The sequence below is a fragment of the Antechinus flavipes genome, chromosome 2, assembly GCF_016432865.1.
Source record: "Antechinus flavipes isolate AdamAnt ecotype Samford, QLD, Australia chromosome 2, AdamAnt_v2, whole genome shotgun sequence".
NCBI lineage: Eukaryota > Metazoa > Chordata > Mammalia > Dasyuromorphia > Dasyuridae > Antechinus > Antechinus flavipes.
The window spans coordinates 543420753-543448124 of NC_067399.1; the positions used below are offsets into that span (position 1 = coordinate 543420753).

Here is a 27372-nt window from a genome sequence, read left to right on the forward strand (position 1 = left end):
TAACTTATTCCAAAAAGAAATTGAAATTTAATTTAAAATTATTGAAAAATAGGGTTTATTGTACATGCTCTTTGGCGCAGCGATAACACTGCTAAATCAATAGCCCCAAGAGGTAAAAGGAAAAAGGAAGCACTATATATATAAAAAATATAAAAATATTGCACAAAAATATTTAAAGCTGCTCTCTTTGTGATGGTGAAAAAGGGTGGGGGGAAACTAAGGGGATAGAGCATCATTTAGAGAAAGGCAGAATTAATTATGGTATATGGATGGAATGGAATTCTATTATGATATAAGAAATGTGAGATAGTTTCAGAGATACTCAGAAAGACATATCAATGAATGGATGCAGAGTGCAATAAAATTAAAACAATTTATAACATCAATATTGTAAAAAACAAACACTTGTAACAACTTAAAGGACTGAGAAAAATAATGACTAACCATGATTTCAGAGTACAAATAACAGAGGACACTGTCCATCTCATAACTAAAAGGTAATAGACAAACATGTAAAACGAGAAACACATTTTGGAATATACCAATGTAGTAATTTTCTTGACTTTCCCCTCATTTTTTCCTTCCCTTTCCTTCCATTCTTCTTTTTCTTTTCCTTTCCCCTTTCCCTTCCCCTCTCTCTTCTCTTTACCTTTCTATTTGCTTCCCCAGTGAGAGGGAGGAGATGAAAAGGAGAAAAAAAAAGCTTGACAATTGAAAAAAAAAAAAAGAAAGAAAAAAAGAAAGCTTGGTACAACTCCAAAACCATTAGGGAAAGGGGTTTTTCCTCCCTGTACTAATCTCCTGGTGATTAATGAAACTGTAGCCATGCATTCTACTGTAGGAGTCATAAATATATCACTTGTTTTTAATGCAGTGAATAGGGAAAAACTATTTTCAAGTGCTCAGATTCCCAAGAGGAAAGAGAATAATATTCACTTCTCTAGTCACATTCTTTTTTTATCAAAAGAACTCATACTCCTTTCATGTATCTAGTATATACTTGAGGTAAAATAAGCATACCTTTTGACAAAAGATAATTTTTAAAGTATGTAAAAGGAAAAAAAAATTAAACTTTAGAATAAAGCAAAACTTCAAGTATAGAATAAATGTTTAAGGCAGCTGGTTTCCAAGCAGATGAGTTAAGGCAATCTTTTGATTAAGAAGTGCTTTAGCATATAGAAAACTTATCTTTACTTTTTTCTGAGGCAATTGGGGTTAAGTGACTTGCCCAGGGTCACACAGCTAAGAAGTGTTAAGTATCTGAGATCAGATTTGAACTCAGGTCCTCCTGACTTCAGGGCTGGTGCTCTAACCACTGCTCTACCTAGCTGTCCCATCTTTACTTTTTAAATGATGGAGAATTACACAGATTATTATTTTCCTCAAGACCAACAATATATGAAATAAGTTAGTTTCATTTTTAATTTGTGGTCCAAAGAGGGGGTTGAGCTGCATCAGAATAGCAGCCATCCAAAAGAAATGGCAATAAATCACACAGGTCATTTGCATGGTGATGATATGCTCTGACCCACTCCTTTACCCCCTGCACCATCCCCTGAAACATGCTAGTTACAATGATGAGCACCATGAGGCCCAGGAAGTGGACACCACAGTCTTATGATGGGTCTTCCATGGCCTGGTCTTACTCAGCAGCCTTATTCCTGTTTCTTTTAATTGTTCAGACTTTTTTTTTTTTTTTTGTCCTAATGTTAAGCACAATCTGTCTTGTCCCTGACAATAATACCTTTTATTTGCTGAAGTGAATAGAAAAGTCATTTCTCCTCTCTGATTCATCTATTTTAATGTGAAGCTTCCCACATCCTTCCTACTTACCTGATTCTGGAGCACATCTCTGATAACACTCCCTTCTGGTGAGGAATCTGTTTCCATTTCCTACACACCCTCCATATATGAACTTGAGGCATTTCTTCTCCAGGGAATCAAAGTACCACATTGTATAGGATGCTTTGCAGTGTCCTGGATCCTTTTCTATCAGGCAAACTCTTTCTGTGCAAAGGGAAAAAGTGTGTATTAGAAGTTAGTCTGTGTGAAAATGAGGAAATTTAGAGTCATAGATTTAGAACTGACAGACACTAGGGAGGTTTGCTAGTCTAATCTATCATTTTTTCAGGTGAAAAAAGTCAAAACTCATAATGAAGTAACTTGCCCGGTGTCATATGGCCAAATGAGAGAGTTGGCCTCTGATTCTTAAGGCAGTATTTTTTTTCTTTTTTTTAAAATAGTATTTTATTTTTCCAAATACATGCAAAGATAGTTTTCAACATTCACCTTTGCAAAATCACGTGTTCCAAATTTTTCTCCCTCTCCTCCCCAGCCTCCCGGGACAGCAAGCAATCCAATATAAGTTAAACATGTGCAGTTCTTCTAAATATATTTTCATATTTATTATATTGTGCAAGAAAAATCAGATCAAAAGTAAAAAAAATAAAAAAAAATGAGGGGAAAAAAAGCAAACAACAGCAACAAAGATGAAAATACTATGTTTTGATCCTCAGTAGCACTGTTTCTTCAGTATGCCAGCTGACTGTTTTACTGTTCTCTCTCTCTACCTCCATCCTTCCATCTCTTCCCATTCCCTTCCTCTTCTTCCTTCCTTTCTTTCCTTTCCCTTTTTCTTCCTTCTCTCCTGCTCTTCCCCCCAATCTCTCCCTCTGTCCCTCTCCCTCTATCCCTCTATCCTACTCTCCCTCCTCTCTTCTGAAAGATTAGTGTTCACATTTACTATTCAGATAATTATAATAATAGCTAACATTTATTTAGTATTTTAAAGTTTGCAAAGTGTGCTTTACATAAATGCTTAGATAAATGTGCTATGAGGCAGAGAAGGAGAGAGGAATGGAGAGGGGATGGTCTAGAATTATTATTTTTTCTGAGGGAATTGGTGTTAAGTGATTTGCCCAGGGTCACATAGCTTTAATTCTACAAGGCCTATGCCACCATATATCATATAACTCATATACACTTTCGAAGTTCCTTCATTGAAATGCTTCCACTCAAATCTGTTTTCCTTAGCTGTCATTCATAGCTTTTCTAATCTTCCACCCCTTTTATAAATGTACCTATCCTGCCATGTCTGTTTTCATTGGGTCCTGTTAGGTATTAGGCCATGTTGACAGACTAAATTGGCAATAAGTTAATAGGGATCATTAACAATGTCACAGTTACCTTCCCCGGTTAATTTTCATTTTGCAATGAAACTTTTATGTTTTAACCCAAAAGTGAAACTCTAATGGTAAGAACTTAAATCATTGTGGCAAATCTGGATAGTGGATAATTTGGGTCAGAGAACATAACAAATAGCTGGCTACCTACTCCAATTATGACTATACCTACTTTTTTTCTGAGACGATGGAAAGACTCCCAGAGAAAACACTGTTAAATATCTAACAGTACTTGGCATAGAATAGGTACTATGTATATGGTTATTAATAATAATTTTATTTTTCCTAGCAATAATTTTACTACCATACAAAAACACTGACAGAATGTTGATATTAAAAGGATAGGTCCTTGATATCATGGTAAACTTGAGAGACTGCTTATAAATGTGTCGTGACATGAATCAGAAATGCATCTATCTCTATGATTTCCTCCAAATCACCTGTAATACTAAAAAATTTTCAGCAGCAGAACTGAAAACTGAAATCCAGGGACATCCTTCCAAAGATCAAGTCCTGAGACATGCCTCCCTTTCTCCTCTCTTTCAATTTCAGGGAGATGAAAATGGCAACAGACAGTATTACTTTAGAAATAGTGATATTGGAAAATTTCCTTAGGAAAAAGATATTACTTTGATGGACTTCCCAACTCCTTAATATACTATGATTGGGAAATTCTGTTTAGATGAGAGGACTAGCATGTGGAGCTTCTCACCACTGCCCCACTCTCTGTGCTAATGCATAAACATTTATTTAATACATGGTTGTATCTCTTAGGAGTATCTTTCTTATATCTTACCTCCTTACTATCTTACCTGCTATACTCACTGATCTAGTGACAATGGCCTCTTGGCTCTAACAAGATGCTCTATTTCAGATGCCGGGAATTTTCACTGACTGTCTTCCTCCCACCCAGAAGAGAAAATGCTCTTTCTTTTCAATTCTACTTCCTGGCTTCCCTCTAACTTCAAGTCCCAGTTAAAATTCCAGGAAGACTTTAATCTCTTTTGATTTTAGTACCTTGCTTATTATTGATCATCTGTGTATAGCTTGTCTCTACATAATTATTTGCATGTTGTCTCCTGCTTTGGATTGTGAGTTCCTTGAAGACAGGGACTGCCATTTGGGTTCCTTTGTATCCCTAGGACTTAGCACAGAGCTAGACACAAAGTTTACTGAATGTTTATTGAATAAGAGGAGACTAGATAAGTTGACAAGGTGGGCATTATATTAAAAGTGGTTTCCTGCTATTAAACACTTCATTCTTTCCTCTAATCATATTTGGAAATAGATCTCAGTGGTTATGGTGGGGCATCAGAGTTGGGGAAGGGAAGAAATTTACATAATAATTTTGTTATACATTCAAAAAACACAATAGATTTGCATTTAATTAAAAAAAAAACTATTGATATAGATGAGTTCACCCATTCTGGAAAATTTTGAACTGTACTAGAAAAATCACTAAATTGTATATACTCTTTACTTCAATGCTAGGTATAGCTTTCAAGGACATCAAAGACGGAGGGAAAGAATATATACAAAAATATTTATAGTCATACTTTTAATAGTAGCGAAGAACTAAAATGAAAGTAGGTTCCCATTGATTAGGGAAATGGCTGAACAAGTTTAGTTTGTGAAAGTAATAGAATATTATTGCACCATAAGAAATCACAAAGATGAAGAATTCTGTGAAGATACTATAAAGGCTTTTATGATGAAGTGAAGGCATATGAAGTAAGCAAAACCAAGACAACAATGTACACAATAATTGCAATGATGTAAAAAAAAATCATTGACAAAACAAAATCTTTTTGTAGCTGGGGAAGAGAAGTAACTTGCACTTGAGTATACACTGGAAGATCAGTAGTGATTATTGTTATAGGTAAGAAAACAATGAAACACAGGAAAGATAGATAGTTAGAGAAAAGAAAAGTATGACCAGAGAACTTGTCTGCTTGGTCTTGGGACCAACAGTGAAATTGGTCAGGCAAATAGAAATAGAAGAAACAACCTAACTTTCCATTACTCTCCTTTATAACTCTATATCACAAATTGGACTTTGAGCTGTTCTATGAATTCAATATGCCTTCTTCTGTTTCCTTTCACTTGCAAAATTATCCCTCATGCTCAGAATACATTATTTCAATTTAATTCTTAAATCCCTTTTCTTTCTTCAAGGCTGAGTTTTAAGTGTCACCTCCTCAACTCTCCCACTTTTTAAAATTCTTTTCCTTTTCAAATATTCTTTGAGCACTCTGTCTTGTCTCTCCTTTTCCTTTCTTATACCTTATTTGTTATGAGAATAAAATGAGATAATGTTATGTGTGTGCTTTATAAACCTTAAAGGCTATGTAAATGCTAGATATTTTTGCTATTATGATCATAGAGATTGGGTGTGTGCATGACTGGCCAATGAAAGTCCAGTCCTGAGAACATTCTCAGATTCAACTTTTCTAGTGGCTTGTATAGAGTATTCATAGATATTCCTTCCTTTTTTTCAATCCCACATATGGGACTTTGGGGAGTCACTTTCTGGCTATAGTGATTGAGGACCGATTACTGTATGATGGCAAAGAGTCATTTGACTGGCTGAAGATCTGGAATTACTGATGACTGAAGAACTAGAATGTGTATACAAAAGATTTAAACAATCTATCTTTAACCCTCTTCTTTGGAGGCTTTCAACTAAGGAAAATTTACGTGAACTACAAAATTACCAAGTCACCAGTGAGTTCAGGATGTCCTGAAAGGTCACTGGTGGTTAAGGTTGAATGGTGGCCTTATAGTCCATCAGAGATGGCATAAGACAGACCCTACAGTGGAAATACAGGTCTCCTAGAACCAAGAGTAGAACGATAGTACCAAGGACAATGGAAGCTTCAGAGATTATGACATTTTGTGTTGGAGAGAAATTCTGATTAGGAACTCTAAAAAGCTATTGATCTACTAAACCCAGAAGAAAGTTATACCTATAGGGAAGAACTGCATGAAGATTCCATAATGGGGAAAAGGATTTTGGGATCAGGATCCTGGATGTATCCTTGTCTACACATAAGCTTCATTACCATTGTACTTTAAATTTGAGTCTATTCTTTCCAAGGACCTTTAATGGTCCTTGAATGAGCTTTCAGTTTGGGGAATGTCTCGTAACATCTGTCTTTGATGGAGTTTCTCAGTAAATATCCCTTTTGTAAAAAATTAATTGATATCATTTGGTTGATTGATATAGAGGGATATACCACATAAGGTCTTAGGAGTTTAGTGTTAGAAATTATAACTGTCAAGGTATTTTTCTAGGAAGGAATAGCTGTCTATGGACCCCCCAAGTTATTTATACATCCTTGGACATCAACTTGTCTCGGAATGCTTTTCATTTAGAAAATGAAAGGTGAAAGGGAAAAAAAACTCACAAGAGTGAATCACATGGCCCACCATCCCCAAGAAGAAGGAGAATAGAACTGAGTGTCATAATGGAAAGGAGAGTCTGGATTCACTTTGTAAGCGGTAAGATAAATGGGGATCAATATCCAGTCAGGAGGGGAAAAGAGGAAGAGGCATTGACCAAAAGGATGAGGGTAGATTGTGGGATATGGAAGGATAAAGGTGACACCTTTATTATTATGCTATTCACTGACCTCCTGAATCTTTTCATAAAAGAAAGAAGAGGTTTTCTCAGCCAAGAAACATGGCTATTTCAAGTTGTTTAGAGGTTCCCCAAGTTATTTATCCAACCTGGGACATCAACTCATCTCTAAATGCTTTTCATTTAGAGAATGAAAGATGAAAGGGGAAAAAAATCTCATAAAAGTGAGTCAAAATTTATAGAAGTAACAACAGGTAATGCTTTTAAAGAAATAAACAGTAGACTCTTTGTGGACTTATTTTCCCTAGTGATCTACCTCCAGGAGGCACCCTGACATAACATACCATGCCATTTTCCTAAAAGCCTGTGGGAGGCCACTTGTTCACAACTCAAGAGACTTATAAGAACTAGTAGCGTTGGATGCATCTTAGAACTCTAATCCAGCAGCCTTTTATTCCAGATAAAGATATTGAAATCTAGAGTTTAGATGACTTTTACAAAAACATATTCCTAGCTTGGAAAGCATTTAGACTCTGTACTGTCCCAAATTCTATCCTGAGGCTTTCTTTCTTGTTCTCCAGTTGTCACTCCCACTTCTGGTGGAATATTGGGAGATGCATAGGCAGGATCTGCTTTTAACTGCCATTCTCTTTTTTTATCTTCCTTACTTCTAGCCAAGTGCATGTTCTTACATGTTCTCGTCTATAAACTCTTCTCCATCTATCCCCTGGAGTTTATTTCTGCCCTAGCAGGAAATATATAAAAGGCTCCTCAGTGGGTTAGACTCTTGCCTCAGAATCAAAATCACCTTGTTTGCTGGTGTCTCAATTCTCTCCCTCATCTTGCTTTATGCCTGTACTTTCTATGAGTCTCTTATTTTATGCTCACCTATCTGACCTTTTGACTACCACCTTGTCTTTCACTTCATTATTCATGTCCACTACTTCTGCATGAGTAATAATAATAAGGCATGGTTCCTTATCAGCTGCTTTTCCTTGAACTACAATACTTAGAGGTAGCCTGACTTGTTTGGTCTAGCAGCTTCTTGCTTCTTTCTTTGCCCAGTTTTGTGAGTGAACCTTGACTAACCCAATCTCACTGTCATGTCTCTGTCTCAGATGTTTACTTTATATCTACTTGTTCTCTCCCCTTCCAACCCAGAGTTGACACCTATAGCTTTTAGTGTTTAAAAAATTACTTTTTGACGCTAATCTCAGAGGTAGAATCAAGACTTAGGAAACCTATTTGATCTATATACCAAAGCAATCCACCCCTATCATTGGTGTGCTCCTTTATATTAGCTTTAATGAGCTTTATAAAGCTCACAAGAATAGGTAATCATACCAAATAAAAAGCTGGGGGTGTTCGCTAAAGGTCTCTATACTCATTCTTGTCTTTAAACCATTTTTGGTGCTCTTATTCCCTTCCTAGCTGAAATGGCTGTCTCTATTACTTATAGTTATTTAAAATCTACTAATCTTTCATAGTCTAGAGCAAGTTTCACTTTCAATGTGAAGTCTATTCTGTGAAAAAGCACTAGACTGGGAGTTAGAACCTCTCCTTTCATTCTGCCTGTGCCATTTACTAATTTTATGACTTTGGGCAAGTCATTTAAATCTTTTAAAAATGATAATAGCTTTTTATTTTTCAAAAAACATATAAAGGTAATTTTCAACATAAAACCTTGTATTCCAAATTTTTTCCTCTACCTTTCCTCTCCCCCAGACAGCAAGTAATCCAATATAGGTTAAACATATACAGTTCTTCTAAACATATTTCCACATTTATCATGCTACACATGAAAAATCAAATCAAAAGGGAAGAAGAATGAGAAAGAAGCAATAAGCAAGCAAACAGCAACCAAACAAGTGAAAATATTATGTTGTGCTCCACATTCAGTCTCCATGGTCTTTTCTCTGAAAGCAAGTCATTTAAATCTTGTAGATTTCAATTTCCTCAGGAAAGGGAATCCTGGCTAAGATTAGAATTCCACTTTATGGTGTCTAGCCATTGCTTTTTGAAATGCAACCAAGGGAGGGCCAGTTTTCCTATTAATCTACAGAATAATAGGATCTTAGAAGCTGAAAAGAGCTTAGAGAAAATGGCCTTTTGGGGTCAAACCCCAGGTTAGAAACTGGTTAGCTTGCTGCCTTGACCTTTATGGGGATTAGTGCCCTAGGTTAGCAAGATGGGGCCCAGAGAGATGAAAGTATCTTTATCAGTAAATAGTAGAGGCAGGATGCTAATCCAGTTCTTTTGATTCTAGAGTTTGTGTTCTTTTTTTCCCTATATCATCCTAAGACCTCAAGTGTCCCTGAAACTTTTTGAAAATGAGCCATTTCAATTTCAGTAAGGGAAATGTCAACTATGAATTCTCTGACTTCATAAGGGATGGCAAGGAGCAGAATATTAACAATAGAAGCTTTGAGTGATACAGGGAAGTCAATTCTGCTGGTTTCATTCTTCTACCTTCTACCTGATTGGAATCTTGACAAACCACAAAGTGGAGAATGGGGCAAAGGGAGGTTCCATGCAGTGACTACATCCACCTTGGCAATTTACCAGGTAAAGCTTTAAGATATACTGGCACAATTTCTTTTACTGGTTATGCTTTTTTAATATTTGGTTTAAGTGCCAAACAATTCTCATAGGTGGGATAGGGTACTATATCAACTTCAATATATAATAATTGATGGACTTACATTTTTGACATATTAAATAATGTTCAACCATTAGTGAGATTGGACAGAATCTGAAGGTGAAGAAAGAGAAAAATTAGCCTTGCTGAATTGCACATTTCAATGTTTATAGTTACTAATTGACCTCAAAGGGAAGTCAGGTGTGTTCAATCATAGTGTACTGGATCTTGTACTTGGAGTCAGAAGATCTTAGGTCAAATCATACCTATGACATTAACTAGCTGCATTACTTTGGGCATGTCATGTAAACTCTTTGAGACTGAGTTTCTTCATCTAAAATATGGATTTAATAATATATATTGCACCTACTTCACAGATTTGTTGTGAGACTCAAACAATATAATGTATATGAAAAACATTTGAAAACTTTATAATGGTAAAAAAAAATCAGCGATTATGATGACTATGACGTAAGCAGGATATAACAAAATAATGAAATAAATTCCTTAGGTGAAAAGGAATAGAAGATGTCAGTAAGGAACTGTATGATAGGAAGAGAAGATAGACCGGTCCCATGGCAAAAATGGCAGGTGGCAGACAGCCAAAAAGCTCCAGTATCCCTCAAATGATGGCAGGGGAAAGCCATTAGGGTAGGCAGATCCACTAGAGGGAGAAGTATGGGAGGATTTGGGCTAGAGTTATATAGCATGGGATAGACACAAATGAACTACAATCTATATTAATGGAGGAAACTCCTAAATCTCATCATGAGATCATACCTCTATCTGAGTAATTGAGGATGAAGATGAAGATATACTAGACTAACCATTAATATATTAAGTATTATATCTTATATGTGACATATGTATATGACATTTCCTTCCTTGGTCTCCCTGCATAGATGAAACCTATCCATTTGGGCTTCTGTTTGGTTCTTGGGCCAGATGCTGAAAGATGTTCATAACATGTGACATGATGTTTCCAGATAAACTTCTAGGGACAATATGAGCAACTGATGTGAAAAGGCAATGTAGAGAAAGTGAAAAAGAAGAAAGGAAATTTTAAGGGGCAAATATCTCTAAATGGTAAAAATACAAGTTAGTGTATTGATTTAAGGTTCAAACATATGATGAGTTAAGGGTGATAGGTTTTTTGGGCCCTAAATATACTTAAACACCATCAAATAAATTATAGAACAATAAGACCTCCATCTTATTGGTAGAAAAAGCACTGTTTGCTGGAAAAATTACAAATCCTTAAAGTGCTAACCTTATCATGGTAAAATGAAAAAACCACTGAGGACTTCAGTTCAAATTTTGACTCTTCTTCTTACTCCCTGTGTGACCTTGGACCAATCATTTATTCTCAGCTTCAGTTTCTAAGTATGTAAAAATGGATTAGATAGCCTCTGAAGTCTATGAGTAGAGATTTTGATCCTTTAATGTTTGTTCACACTAACAACCAGAGAAGAATGATAGAGATGATGTTCCTATCCTTTAGAAATTGATACTCCAAACTATGATAATGAAGGATTCTTTATATAACAGTGATTGAGTTTATTTTTTTTAATCACACAACTCTCCCATATACCTCATATCTGTACTCCTATCTTTCTTCTTCTTTTTTCTTCTCCAAATTCCATTTTTCTTTTTTTTCCCTTTTTTTTGTCCTTTCCCCCTATGCTCTTAATCTGTCTTCTAGTCAGAATCTTCCTTAGTATACAGTTAACAGAGGTAATAATCTAGTACTTTAAAAAGATTCAAAAATTTTGAGGCAGCTAGGTGGTACAGTGGATAGAGCACCAGTCCTGAAGTCAGGAGGACCTGAGTTCAAATTCGACTTCAGACACTTAACACTTTCCAGCTGTGTGACCCTGGGTAAGTTACTTAATCCCAATTGCCTCAGCAAAAAAAAAAAAAAAAAAAAAAAAAAAAGGATTAAAAAATTTCAACAAAGGCAAAAACATATTTAACTATTTAAAACAGTGATTCATTTGGAGATGCCCAAGCCTAATCTTGGTCATTTCATCATCAAAAAGATATTTAACAGCTTGACAGAGGAAGGAATATATCACTACAAAATTCCTACATGTAGCTTGCTTTATTTTATTTTTTAAATTATTAATTCTTTATTAATTTTAAAATTTTCTTTTGTTTGTACATTATCTTTATTTTACCACATCTTTCTCTTAATCTTCTCTCAGATAATACCTATCTTATAATAAAGAATTTCAAAAGGAGGGTGAAAAACAAAATTTTAGTCTTATCACTAAGAAATAATGAATATGAAGAATATAAAGAAATATGGAAATATCTACATGAATTGATGTAAAACAAAGTAAGCTAGTTGAGGAAAACAGTACATAGAATGTCTATATTAGAAGGAAAAACAATGAAATTGAAAGCTATGAAATTATAATGACTAACTTGGTCACAAAGAACATCTATGAAAATGCAATTCTCCCTCTTTTTTCCAAAGGTAGGGGACTAGGAATGGGAACATATATAATGGTACACTTGCCTGACTTATCAACTAATTTTGATCACCTATTTATTTTTCTTCCTCCTTTTAAAATTCTTTGTTATAAAGGATACCTTTCTGAGGGAAGACTAAGAGAGAGAGGTGACGAAATGAGGATAATGTACAAACAAAAGAAAATTTAAAAATAAAGGAAAATAAAAAATAATTAAATTTTTTTTAAATAAAAAATAAAATAAACCAAGTTACATGTAGGAATTTTGTAGTAATATACTCCTGCCTCTATCAAGCTGCTAAACATCTTTGTGATAATGAGATGACCAAGGTTAGGTTTAGGCATCTCCAAATGGATCAGTGCTCCAAATATTCAAATATGATTTTTACTTTGTTGACATTTTTAAATCTTTTTTTAGTACCAAATGGAAATCATTGCCTCTATTATCTATTTACATTACATTCATGTGCCAACTTATTTAATCATTTCCTAATCAATCAATGGACATTTACTTTGCTTCTTTATACTTTGATGTGACAAAAAGCTATAACATATATTTTAGCATATATGACACTTTTTTATTAAAAATAAATTTTTATTGATACATTTTGCTTTATATCACCTAAATTTCTTCTTTTATCTCTTCTTTGTCCCTCCTGGAGAGTTATCCCATACAACAAAGAATTTATTTATAAGAACAAAGGGGAAAATCAGCAAAATTAATTAATCCATTATAAAAAAAAATAAGAACACATACAATATTTCTTTTTTAAAATTTTTTTATTGAAGCTTTTTATTTTTAAAACATGCATGGATAAATTTTCAATATCAGCCCTTGCAAAACCTTGTGTTTCAATTCCCCCTACTACTCCCCACTTCCTCCCCTAGATAGCAAGTAATCCAATATATATTAAACATGGTAAAATATCTTAAAAATCCCAAACCCATGGTAAATCTAATATAGGGATATATATTTATACAATTATCTTGTTGCACAAGAAAAATCAGACCAAAAAGGAAAAAAAAATGAGAAAGAAAGTAAAATTCAAGCAAACAATAAAAGAAATAAAAATGCTATGTTGTGATCCACACACAGTTCCCACAGACCTCTCTTGGGTATAGATGGCTCTCATCATCATAAGATCATTGGAACTAGCCTGAATCATCTCATTGTTGAGAAGAGCCATGTCTAAAAGAATTGATCATCCTATAATCTTACATGCAATATTTCATATCTCTGTATCCCCTACCTCCACAAAGGAGTCAAGGATGTAAAAAGGCAGCCAAAGGAATAGAGTTAACTATCTTTTCATGTCTCTTCTTTGAGACCAAACTTTTTCTTTGTAATTTTGCAACATTCATTTTCTATTGTTTTATAGTTATTCTTTCTATTTATATCATTATCATCATTGTGCATATTATTTTCTTGGGTCTGTTTACTTTACTTCTCATCATGTAAGTCTTTCTATGCTCTATCATCATATTTGTTGATTCTTAAAGTACAGTAATCATTACATTTACGTATCACAGTTTGTTCAGCCATTACCCAGTAAATGGGACTCAACTTTATTTCCAGTTCTTTGATTGGACAAAAAGTCCTACTGTAAATATTTTGGTGTATATGTGACCTTTCTTTTTATCACTGACATACATGGAGTGTGTAACTTAAAATTCATTCTTTAGATCAAAGTCTATGAACATTTTATTCTGTCTATTTTTAACTGGCTTCACTTGTATCTAATTGTTCAAGAAGAAAAGGGTGGGTCAGGGAATGAGGTAATTTTTCCTGAACTGAACCTCCTAGAGATGGGCCTAGAATCTAGAGTTTCTTAGGAATGGACTTATCCTCAAGGGCACTCTAGTTTCACCACAATCCTCAAGGGCACTCTAGTTTCACAACAGTCCTCAAGGGCACTCTAGTTTCACCACAATCATGTAGATAAGGCAGTTTAACTGTGACTACAGAAAGGCAGCAACGTTAGTCTCTTCCTCATTGTATAGCTGTCTGTAGTAGGAAAGCTTATAAAAGGATAATTAGACTAAGCCTTTGGATTGGTATTCTTTAAACTGGCCTATTCACTGTTAATGGAGATTGTTTTGAAATGTAAGAAAACAAGAGAACACAGGTGAGATTTCACTGTGGCAAAGGGCTTCAATTCTGGAAATCACCCTTTCATATTCTTTTTTTCTTATAGTTTCTGCATGGGTCACCTTCTATAGGAAATTTCACTGATACTTCTCTCATTCTTATTCCAAGAATTCCATGACTTTTTTAATATATATTTTTAAAGTAGCATTTTAAAAATTAATTTATATTCTTATGTATTTTATACATTTAAAAATATTATCCTTAAAAGGATACCAATCTGCCAAGAGGTCCATGATAGCAAAAAAAGATCAAGAATCCCAACTATAGTTTTTAGTATTCTTCCTTTCCTCAATTTGTCATTTATTTGCCTATCTATTTACATATTATATCCATGATAAGTCAGTCTTTCAGTTGAAAAAATATTTAAGCTATACCAAAGGATTTGAATGGTGATGACCCTTTTAATAGACTTCTAGGACCCTGAAGCATAGCTCTTGCTAAGATCTTCCTGCTAACTCTAGACTAACACTCAAAATCCCAGAACCTTAATCATTTTTAATTGAGCTTGTTTCAATTCTATATTGCTTCCTCATTCACCTCATTCACTATATTGCTCACCTCATTCAATGTCAGGAAGTCAGGAAGGTACATGTTAGGAAGACTTGAGTTCAAATCCAGCCATAGACATTTACTAGTTGGGTGAGCTTGGGCAAGTCACTTAATCTCTATTTACCTCAGTTTCCTCATCTGTTAAATGGGACCTACTTCCCAGAATTTTGGGGAGGATCAGATGAGATAATATTTGTTTAAAAAAAAAAAAGCTTTTAGCATAGTACCTGGCACATAGTAGGTGCTATATAAATGTTAGTTATTATTATTAATTAATGGGAAGGACAGCAGGAAAGGTAGGATGGGAGTAGACTGTGGAAGATTAGACTAAGAATTATGGATTTCCTAAAAAAGAAGTGAGAATTTCAGGTTTGTTTTTTTTTTGTCTTTGGTATTTTTTTCTTTCTGCAGAAGCAAGCTTGCTTGCCTCCCAAGTTCATAATAACCAAGGATTGCTGCTCACTTAGGGGCCTGCAGTAGTTAAGTACCATCTGTCATTGTGCTGGCAGAGTAGGTCTTCCACTGAACAGCTGATTTGAAAAACCCCATCTCCATTACAAAGTGTAATCATTCCTGACAGGAAGCAGTAAGTTCCTGAGGATACAGTTACAGAGACATAGTGGGAATTGTATAAGTAAGCCCTCTTCCCTGCATTGCCCATAACAAATGTTTCTAGTCAAGAAAAATAAGAATTCCTGTGATTGGAAGCAGGAGGTAGCAGACCCTGGGGAAAGCCTCGAGTAGCATCTTATGCAAAGATTTCCAGAGCAAGATTGATGGCACAGAGCCCACCTGGCAGTTGCAAAGTATATCGGTAGCACTGGGAATTGGCAAACCTTTTGATATCATGTTACCTTTACTTGAATACTTTCATACTTTAAAAAACTGTGGGACAATAGAGAGAATATAGGGTTTGGAATGAGAAGTCCTGAATTTAAATCCTGACCCTCACTTGCTGCCTATTTAACTTTGAGCAAAAATTAACATTATTTCTACAAACCTCCATTTTTCTCCAAACCTCCATTTTTCTCATCTATAAAATGGAAGGAGGATTATACTAATAGATTTATTTCTAAGGTCACTTTCAACTTTAAATCTGTGATCCCTTGATCCATGTGGATATTCTCTCCATCAATGAATATGACAACTGCTTGTATTCCTTAGATCATTTCATGAGTTCTCTATTAAAGAATCTATATATCAAGGAATATGAGTTTCTCCAAAGTTATCTGGGCTTTTCCTCAAATAACAAATGCATAGTCTACTTCAGAGTCTGGACTGGAAACCTATCCATAAAGATAGGAACCTTTTTATAAAAAACAAAACAAAACATTAAGCATTGCTCAAGCAAAATGCTTTATACTGACTTTTGCATTGGCGCTTCATAACAACTCTATGAGGTAAACACAAGTACTATTATCTTTTTACAAATGAGGAAAATGAGGCTCCGTGAGATTAAGTGACTTGCCAAGAGTCACATAGCTACTAAGTATCAATGGCAGGATTTGAATCCATGTCTTCCTAAAATAGAGCAGTGTTCAGCCACATTTTCTAACTCCTAGAATGGATCCTTTAGAAGATAGCTATCCCAGATTCAGGATATTCTTTGGATTGGCACTTCCAAAAGTATAATTCATCAGACCCCTGATGAGAATATTAAATATATATTTAAAAGTCAAGTAAAGGACACAATTAACCCAAAGTAAAGAGCATTTAATGAAATGGAAGAGTAAGAAAAGGTCAGCATTCTATCCACTGAATAGTTGTTACATTATACACATGTGCAATACATATAACACACACATATGACTATATATACATATATGTACAATACACACATACACAAATTTATAGCAAATGGTAATACTGCAAACCTTGCTTGGCCCGTGGTGTTTAATAAATGTTTTTTGCTTGGCTGACTAACTTTATGCTGATGTATATTATATTCAATAAGCCATGTTGAGATAATATTTAAAATGGACAATAAGAATAAAAGTACTGATATTAAGAATAGTGGCATTAGAGATAAAGGTGATAGAGATGTAATAACAATCTTTTCTCTTTAGAATCATAGAATTCTAGAACAAAGAAAGGCCTTTTAAAAAAATGTTGTTCTTTATCAGGATCATGATAAATTAACTGAAGACAGAAATTGTGTCTTCTTTGAATCCCTGACTAACACAGTACCTAGAAATCTTGTGAGTGCTCAGCAAATTATTTGTTATTATTTGGCTTATCAGCTTAATTAGAAATTAATTAAAAAGCCCAAAGTCAAAACTTTGGGCTCAGTGGGAATGAGATATAGGACAGCTATATAGGAATAAGATATATGGCTATGAGCATCTATGAGTACAAGGGGTCAATAGAAAGGTGTCAAGTCAAGTGGAGTGGAAGGAAAGAGGAATCAAAGAAAATTCATGTATTCAGTTTAATTAGGAACAAGTATGATTAAATTTGGAGTTGGATTATCTAATAGGCTGTCTATGAATATGTCTAAGAGCTCTCAAGATTAGTGTAAGAGAAAAGATTACCTTTGGTCCCCCTCTTCTAAGATGGATGATTTTCCTTTTTTATGGCAAGAACCTTCATCTGGTTTTCCTGGCTCCTGCTTCTCCTTTCTCTAATTTATTCACCACAGATCTGCCAAATTGATATTACTAAAACACATATCTAATTATATGATCTTCACTCTCTCCTGCCCCCTCAACTCAAGCCTCTTCATTTATTCCTTATTGTCTCTAAGATCAAAAATAAAATCATCATCCTCACAAGCTGGCTTCCTCCTACCCTTCCAATCTTATTTCACATTATTTCCCTTTCCATAACCTCTATTTTAGTTATACTGCCTCACTAGCTGCCCCCAATACATGGCATTTCCTCTCCTAGTCACATGTCTTTGCACAAATAATTTTCATATCTGGAATGCTCATCTTTGCCTTCAAGCATAGTTTATCTGTCATTTCTTATATAAAGACTTTCATTATTCTCCAGTTATAAGCACTTTTTTTCTTTAGAAATTACCTTGCATTACTTATTATATGCAAATATATTATAAAATTATGTAATTATAATTATATGATTTATGTAATTTAATAATGTTTATCATATGCAAACAACAATAAATGCTTGTATTTACTTACTTGTTGTGATAGGACTAGTATCTATCAGTGTTCCTCCTGCTCCCATCTTCCCTGAATATGTTAGACTAAATTTTCCTTAAAAAATGATAAAAACCAGGATATGATTGACTTAACTGGGATGGGGAATGGGATGGGGATTGCGCACAGATCAAGCCCTGTTCTCCATTGACATAACTCTGTCATGACCTTTGACTGTGTTGATGTGGCTTCCTGGTTACCACACACATAGGGGATCAGTGCCTTTTTGACTTGGTATATGTCTAAAAACAAAGACCACATCCTGCTTTGCTCAACAGAAGTCAGCTATATGGAGATGGAAGAACTGTATCCTTGTGGCATATCTTTGCCATGTTAGGTCTAAATAAACTTCCTTTTATTGTCTGCAGTGACTTAGGGATATCTTTTTCAGTCACTTGAACTTAACAGGATGTCAGTGTCAGACTCACTCCTAATACTTGTATACTTGTATAATATCACCACTCTTCCATTTCCACCTCCACCTCCACTATAGAATATAAGCTCTTTGAAGGCAGAGACTGTTTCATTTTTGGTTTCATTACTGTTTGGCACAGTGCTTTGTACATAGCAAGCACTTAAAATATTTGGTGAATTGAACTTTGTTGAGTAGAATTCATGACCTAGAAATTTCTAAGGGAAATGGCTCCCAAACTAGAGTTTTTCTCTACTTCCTCATCAGGAAGGAGAGATTATTGACCCATGGGATAGGACTAGAGGAAGGATATGTATCCTGAACAATGTTGACAAGAGTAAAGATTAATAGCAAAATAACTGACAAGTGTAACTCCTCCCAAAAATGTACAGTGCCTTCCATATAGGGGCTCAATAAATGTTTGATCAGGTGAATTGGATTAAACAGTTATCCCTGGTGTTAAATGTTAATTAGGTAACATCAATAGTCTGGAAACTGTGGGTACAGAGCTTGTAGTAGGGAATTTGTTTCTACTACTTTCTCTTTGAGATGGCTCATGGGAGTTTATTTCTCTTTGTAGTATCAATGATTTGTACCTAACCATAAATACTGAATTGCCCATGTGATAAGCTGTTAATCAAGTTTCTGGCTTTGAGTAACTCAAAGCTTATTGCTATAAATCCCATCCCTCATCATTGATGGTGAAACAAAGTAGCTATAAATTTAGAACATTGCCCCTTCATCTGATGTTCAGTAACAGAAACAATGTTAAATTATGTCACATAATATCTGTCATGGGACTTGTGTTAGAAAATGAAACAATAAAACCTCAAATAGCAACTTAAAAAAAAACAACTCCTTTTGGTTATATCTAATGTCAAAATCTAGCATTTCAATTTGAAAAATAACCCGATCATAACATTAGATCTAGAGCGAGAGGGCACCTCAGAGGGCAGGTAGCTCAACCCCACTATTTTATAGGAAACTAAGACTCAGTGACTTATACAAGGTCACACAGTCAACAAGTGGCAGTGAAATTTCAAGCTCAGATCCTGTGATGTCTAAGTTTGGCACATTTTCATCTCCTCGATCATAAAACTTTGCTATTAAAATGTTTATAGTACTTCCACACCTTTTCTGATCCTTCCAACAGCTCTATGAGGTGGATAGGACAAGTGTTGTCTAAGAACTCAAATGAAGTTTTCCATTAGGTCACATAGTTAAACAATGACTATCCTGGACAAGAAGCCAGATCTGTCAATTCCTAGTCCCTTGTTCTTTCCTCAGAACCTATTATTTGACATGACACATCATTTAGTACAAAATTATGATAGCAGTATGCTTTTGATCTCTTTCTTATGAATGCAAATGAGGCAGTCTTATAAAGCATTAGACAAAAGACAAAATGCATAGTGAAAGTATATACCCAGATGTGAGTGCTAACACATATAATTATGTTTGTGCTTTTTTCTTTTTCCAGACATGGAATTCACAAAATGTCATAATCTTGCCTACGATAAACAATTGTGTTTGTAACCTAAACACTCATCTTGCTATTTTTCTGCACCCTTCTGTTTGCAGTAAATCATGAAACTTTGGCTTCTGAACTGCATATAACCAAACTGGACTCACTCCTAATGAGGCATGTGGTAAGACATATCAGATACTGGGAATATGGGGGATAATAAACATAAGCAAGGAACACTGTTTGTGGCTATTTAACTCAGCTGATAGGAGTATGCTAATAAGGCCAAATTTAGGGAATCAATTCCATCCGCAGTGGGTTTGTTATATTCATTTTGCTCCATGAACCCAGACTCTGTTCATACTTAATCAGAGAGGTATGTTACTGGTCCTTAGGAAGACTATACCAGTACTGGTTATACAAAATTAACGTTATAATGAGAAACACAATTCAAAAAATATGTTGATAGAATGTAAGCTTCTTTTTCATTTTTATCTTTGGAATCCTAGAATTTACCACAGTACCTGGTTCATAATAATCTCTTAATAAGTTGTAAGAATTTATTTAGCTGGACTATGCATATATTTAGGAAAATTTAAAAAAATTTTAAGTAGTTAAAAAATTGCTCACTGGGAGGAATTGAGAGGTACAGTTTATAAATAATAAAAAAAATTAGGTAAACCATTTCTTTTTAAAAATTAAGGAAGTATTATTGATAGATTGATGCCATTGGACAAATAGTATTTCTTGTGAATAGGAAGATGGCACACTAATAAAGAGGTGATAGGTCTGACATGTATTCTCCCTTAGTTTACATTGTTTAGAATAGTGTGTTCAGTTCTAGCATTGATAAACTGGAAAGTGTTCAGAGAAGGAAAGTCAGGATAGTGAAGAGATTCAAGTTCATATCTCATAAAACACATAAGGAGCACTTGAAGAAATGAGGGTGTTTGTTTTAAAAAAGAGAACACATGGGGCAGCTAGTTGGGGCAGTGGATCGAGCACCAGCCCTGAAGTCAGGAGGATCTGAGTTCAAATCTGTCCTCAGACACTTAACACTTAATCCCAATTACTTTAGGAGAGAGAGAGAGAGAGAGAGAGAGAGAGAGAGAGAGAGAGAGAGAGAGAGAGAGAGAGAGAGAGAACACATATGGTAGAGGAAAATCATGGTGAATGATATTAAAAATACCTTGAAGGACTATTGTATGAAAAAGGGATTAGAGCAATGAAAAATTTAGACCAGATATAAGGAAAAATTTATTAATGATTAGAACTGTCCAAAAATTGATTGATAGTGGATTCCCCTTTGCTAGAGATCTTCAGAGGAAGATTGAACAACAATTTGTCAGTTATGTTGTATGTGAGTGTGGGTGTGGGTGTGGGTGTGGGTGGGAGGAGGAAGTATTGGTTAAATTTGATGGCCATGTGGATCCTTTCCAGGTAACAGTATGTTGAACCTAGTTTATGAGGCTCAGGAGACCTGACTGTTAAATTATCACTGTGAGCATTTATAACTTGGAAATCAGTTAAGACTATAAATAAGGACTTGATTTGTTGTTTTGTTGATTGTTTAGCCCTAAGAAAGTGAATGGGAAAAGGTAATAATGCAGATTAAATTTAAAAGTGTATAATGTATACATTTTTTTGAGAGTCAGGTGTTAAATTTTTATCAACACACTCCTACTTTCAAGTCTGAAATTCTATGATTTTTAGATTACATAAGAAGCACAGAATACTTTGTTGTTGTTGCTTTTTAGATATATTAGACACATCAAGAACACCTGTTCCTGCCTCTGCCTCCATTCCCCCCTCTTTTTTTTTTTTTTTTAAACCAGAGTCACTTCTTATTTTGGCGGGAAGGGGCTTAAAAAAAATCCTTTTTAAAGATAGCAAGTTATTTATCCCCTGGTGGCTTCTGTTTCTCCAGAAGTAAAATACAGAGATTGAGATAAGAGGATCCTTAAATTCTCTTTTAGCTCAGATTTTTTTATCATTTTATTCAAGAACCTCCTTCTCTACTTAGTGAATTTCCATTTACAGACCTAACTCAAGAGAAGAAAGGCATTCAAAAAGCCAGCGATTACTTCTCCACATCACTTTTTGAAATGCTATGCAGGACACATTTTCCTATTAATCCATAAAACATAAAAATTAAGCTCTAGAATCCTAAAGGGAGTTCAGGGATTATCTACTCCAAATTCCTTATTTTCCATATAAAAATACCCAGACATTAAGTGATTCTTATCTAGAGAATAAGGGATGTACCCATAGTCCTACAACTATTTAGCTGCTGAGTTAGAACTAGTATCCAGGTCTGATGACTCTTATTACAAAATGTTCCTTTTACTACTACTAATTCAATATGATTCAATGCTTTTTTTAAACTCCAAATAAAAATAAAAGAATCTCTTGAATTTATTCAGAGTCTCTACAGGAAGCTAGTGGCAAGGAGAAGACTAATTTCAATTTCACATATTGAATGGATTGGGTAAATTAAGCTAGACTCTACCTGGAATCTACAACATTAAGTTCTCCTGTCCCCCAGGGAAGCCAAATATAAATGCCTCACATTTCTTTAATATTAGTTGCAGAACAGAATCAAAATGAATGGGGGTTCAATCAAACTGTTGCCTTTGTGGAATGTTTTTCAAAGACAATCTCATGAAATAAAACATGATATAAGAAGAACTTAATAAGAGTTTGAAAGAGAACTTTTCCCCATTGAATGATACATCTAGATTATATAACAGACTCTCAAAATGTTACTTCTTAAAATACCTTTAACAACACTCTGCAAACAATGGCAGAATATCTGTTAATACAATGAAGCACACCATTAATGTGATTACTTTCAATTTTAATCATACAGTAATAGACATACATTCTATCCCCAATGAGATCACATGGCAAGAGTGGGACCACTTTGTTTTTCTCTTCTCCATTATGGTTTTCTTTTTTTAGTTCTTCCACATCATAATGTTGAGGGGAAGATCCTTCCTCAAAGCACCAACTTCCCAACCCAATACTGATCTGGTATTGTCTGATTTGATTTGATTTTTGAATTAAGTGTGTGCCTGACATCCATATTGCAAATTACACCTGATGATATGGACCACACTATGCCTCTAGCTGCAAAAAAGTCATGAATACAGTTTTAGAATATAAAATTATAAAGGATTAATTCCAAGGAAAACACAATGATATTCATGAAAATAGAATATTAAATTATGCTACAAAGCAGTCATATGATAAAGCAATAACAATTGTTTAATAACCTTGAAATGGGGCTTGTACTATGTTCTCAAATTTTAACATAAAACACTCAAGAGAATATAGGAAAGATTTCCTTTGCTACAATACTTTAATTGTCTCTGATAAATATATTGGATACAGTATTGAGGATTTTTTTTAATATTTTGAAGATCATTCATGTATGTAAGTATCTTGAAAAAATAATTATTTTCCTGTACCTCTGATTTGTTTTTTATCTTTTACTTTTTTTCTAGGTTGTGTGGTATCACAGAAGTTTTATCAGTAAGCTCTCTGGTTGTTTGAAGTACCCTCTGCCCCTCTGATTGGAAGACAAAACAAAGAATTGCTTCTTGAATCTCCATTTAAGGATGCCATCCAAACCAGCCATTTCTTCCATTTTTCTCCAGGTTGTACTCCTTCAGACTTATCCATCATGTCCCCTTTCCCCATTTTCATTTTCTTCTTTTGTATTGTCTTCCATATTAAATTGTAACTCTTTCAGGTCTCTTGTCTTTCTTTTTTTCTTATCATGTACCAATTTTCTTAAATTCCCTGTTCTTGCATTAGAAATATGCTTGACTTAGATTCTATAAATGACCTATTAGTTCAACTTCGAATTAGGATAAAATGGGACATTTGTAGATCATTCAACAGTTAGTAGAAGGAGTTTTACTCAGTTACACAGAGAAAGGATCTTTATTAAAGAAATTCTAGTACTTGGCTTGGATAGATAAGGACCCCTCCATCTCCATATAGATACGCATCTGGTTAGAAGGTTAGAAGTTAGAATCCTCAAATCTGAAGATTTCCAACTTTATGGAGTTATGCCTTTTATGCCTTTAGTCGATCAGGTATTCACATTAATACTACTAGATGTTACTAGGAAGCTGATGCAGCTTGTATCTTTATCCTCTGGGTCAGTCAGACCATGGGAACAGCTTTGGTTGTTTGGTTGTTTGTTTTTTTCAGGTAAACGGTAACCTAATTTGCTGGGGGTCAGAGTTAAGGATATTATTCCTACTATATCTTGTGACTCACACAAGTAGATAACTATGACAATTAATAGGCAATTAATCATATGCCAGCTTTTGCTCCTTGTCAGCTTGCAAGAAAAAATTATCTGTGTAGTTCTCTTATATGCAAACTTTCCATATGGAATCACTGTAAAAATGTGAAATGATATAGACAAAGCATTATCCACTGTCCCTTTAAGAGAGATCTTGGTAGTTACAAACCAAAATATAGGCTGAGTTGACCTAAGAAATAAATGTTAAGTATAATTATCAAAAATGTTGTCTAATCTCCTGGACATCAAACAAGGGAGGGAAAGCATATGACTAGAATAGCTTCAGAAATTCAGCAATATTTATTCAGAGCCTACTAAATATTCAGTATGCTGGGCACTGTGGGAGATAAAAGAAGGAGGAAACCCAGGAGACATTATGGTATAGCACTCAACTTGAGGTCAAAAGATTTACACCCTGGCTCTGATACTTACTGGCTGATGTCTGGACAAATAATTTAACCTCTTATAACTCAGTTTTCTTACCTATAAGATGGAGATAATAACTATATTTCACAAGATTGACTTGATCAAAAATTTAAGCTTCTAAGAAGATATTCAAACCTGGAACAGGCTGAATGAAAATTAACCCAGAGATACTAATAGAGAATATTGTTAACTCAGGGAGAGTTGTAGGGAAGAGAAACTATTTGGAGAAACCAATTCTTGGAGATGAAAAGCAGATGTGAATCTGCCAGAAGTCTTTGTTGCTGTTGCTGTTGCTGTTCTTGTTGTTAAGTATAGAGGACCACCAAAAAGTAGACCACTGTCCACTGAGATAGCTTAGCAACACATCTATACCCCAGAGACACTGAAAAGCTAAGTGGGCACAGAGTATTCTCAGAAGAAGATAGATCATGGTTCTGGCACATAGTAAGTGGTGCTTATTAAATATTTGTTGATTGCTTGATGAAATTGTTCCGAGGTCTTGCTGACTCCAAGATCAGCACTCTATCCTCTGAGTGATTGTCTCCTCCTAAAACTGTGCTTGCTGTCAAAGATTACTAGCTCCCCAGATCGAGACCAAAGGTCATACAACAAATTAATGACAAAACTGGAGAAAAGCAGTCATAATTCCTGGGTTTGGTCCTGCAATGCAACCATTAAGTTGTATTTCTATCACACAATGTTTACAGAAATTTCATTCAGAGATATCCCAGACACACTAAGAAAGAGCCTGTAACTATTTTTTTCCAGTGTGACAGGCACAAAGAGTTGGCATGTGATTAATTGCACCCATAGCTATCTGCTTGCAGATGTCATAAGCCATGAGGATTGTATTTGGAAAGAACAGATAGTGCCAGCATATATAATTACATACAGCTGTGAAAACAATCCAAGTTGTCACAGAGGGGAAAAAAGGCAGCACAGTAAGTCAAGGTGGTCTCTCCCATTAGAATGTAGACTCCTTGAAAGCAGGGACTTAAAACAGCACAGCGCTTAGAACATAGTAAGAGCCTAATAAATGCTTGTTGACTGGCTAGTTTTTAATTTTCATTATCATCAGAGGAATGCAAAAAAGGGCAATCAATAGTCTGATGTTATTATAATTTACTTATTACAACATTGCAGATGAAATCTGAACCTTAAGAGGAGAAAAAACTCTATATCTCGACTTCGATAGCCTGACTTACAGTCATAGCCTTGCTATTCTCTAACTGTGTGACCTTAGACAAATTATTTTACTTCTCTGGACATCAGTCTCCTCATCTGTAAAATGGTGGTAAGATTGTTATTTGGACTAGATTATACTTAAGCTTTCTTTGTAACTTTAATAGTGTGTGATTCTGTAAAATAATCCTCTGCCATAGGCATGGACTTAACTCCAGAAAGGTATACAAATTTCTAGAAAAGGAAAGCATAAAACCAATTTCCTATTTTTTTTTAGAGCAGTTTTTTTCTCTTCCTTCCTTCTTCCTTCCTTCCTTCCTTCCTTCCTTCCTTCCTTCCTTCCTTCCTTCCTTCCTTCCTTCCTTCCTTCCTTCCTCCTTCCTTCCTTCCTTCCTTCCTTTTTCTTTCTTTCTTTCTTTCTTTCTTTCTTTCTTTCTTTCTTTCTTTCTTTCTTTCTTTCTTTCTTTCTTTCTTTCTTTCTTTCTTTCTCTCTTTCTCTCTCTCGCGCTTTCTCTCTCTCTTTCTCTCTTTCTCTTTCTCTCTCTCTCTTTTTCTTCCTTCCTTCTTTCCTTTCTTTTTTTTTCTGAGACAATTGGGGTTAAGTGACTTGCCTAGGGTCACATAGCCAGGACATCTTAAGTGTCTGAGACTAGATTTGAACTCAGAGACCCACGTGTGCAAAAATGTTTATACAGCTTTTTGTAGTGGCGAGGAACTGGAAATTGAGTAGATGCTCATCAGTTGGAGAATGCCTGAATAAGTTATGGTATATGATTGTAATGGAATATTATTGTTGTCTGAGAAATGAGAAGCAGGCTGATTTCAGAAAAGCTTGGAAAGATTTACATGAAGTACTGCTGAGGGCAGTGAGCAGGCCCAGGAGAATATTGTACATAGCAACAAAAAGATTATGTGATGATCAACTACATTGGACTTGGCTCTTCTCAACAATGTGGTGATTCAAGGCTATTCCAATAGTCTTGGGATGGAAAATGCTATCCACATCCAGAGAGAAAGAACCATGGAGACTGAATGTGGATCAAAACAGTATTTTCAGCTTTTTTGTTTGCTTTCTCTTTCTCATGATTTTTCCCCCTTTGGTCTGATTTTTATTGCACAACATGACAGATATGAAAATATGTTTAAAAGGTTTGTACATATTTAATCTATATCAGATTGCTTTCTGTCTTATGGAAGAAAAAAATTGGAACATAAAATCTTACAAAAATGAATGTTGAAAACTATGTTGACACATATTTGGATAAACAAAACATTATTGAGAAGATAGAGAAAAGAAAACAAACTCATGGATCCTAGGTTAAAAACTTCTGTATTATAGCAGCAAGCTCATGATTCCTCATTTCTCATCCCATTTCACTTTCTCAGTCACCCTCCCTCTCCACTCTAGATACTAAAGAAAAATACCAATCTATATGATAGCTGTATACTTAAAAATCTGAAAACTCCTGTTTATAAGCACATCAACAATATACTTAAATGCAAAATAAGAGCATTATGCATTTAAACTCAGGTTAGACACAGACCTGTCATCATAACCACATATTGCATTGTGATTGTGAGCTTTTATAAGATCACTTTGTGCTCATTCAAGCTGTGCATCCAACACTATGTTGTTTCTAAGCCTGCATTTGCATAATTGGGGCCTGGGAATTTAAATAAGACTTTGTATTTATTTTATGTTCTTACTTGGAGGAGGTTTGGAATGTCTATAATTTAGTGACTCTATCCTTGGAAATGGGTAAGCTGATATTGCTTTCTTAGCAGATGGACATTGAAGCATTCTCTAACTGGGATGCTAGGATGCATATTAAGTTCTCA

The 27372-nt window shown here is 34.8% G+C and overlaps 1 protein-coding gene and 1 long non-coding RNA gene across 6 annotated transcripts in view; one reads left to right on the forward strand and one right to left on the reverse strand.

The window, feature by feature from the left end:
• LOC127551288 (uncharacterized) overlaps positions 1-23360 on the forward strand; it is a 73546-nt gene extending 50186 nt beyond the window's left edge. For 3 of the 4 annotated variants that reach the window (XR_007951047.1, XR_007951044.1, XR_007951046.1), the window contains 2 exons: positions 19724-19791; positions 23114-23360. This is a non-coding gene — a long non-coding RNA (uncharacterized LOC127551288). Of the gene's footprint in view, positions 1-19622; positions 19792-23113 lie in introns of all 4 variants that reach the window. The other variant, XR_007951045.1, reaches the window with a different exon arrangement.
• LOC127551287 (inter-alpha-trypsin inhibitor-like) overlaps positions 1-27372 on the reverse strand; it is a 90587-nt gene that overhangs the window by 30036 nt on the left and 33179 nt on the right. For both annotated transcript variants that reach the window (XM_051980897.1, XM_051980898.1), the window contains exon 3: positions 1834-2007. In XM_051980897.1, the coding sequence (XP_051836857.1) occupies positions 1834-2007 (174 nt within the window). The remainder of the gene's footprint in view (positions 1-1833; positions 2008-27372) is intronic.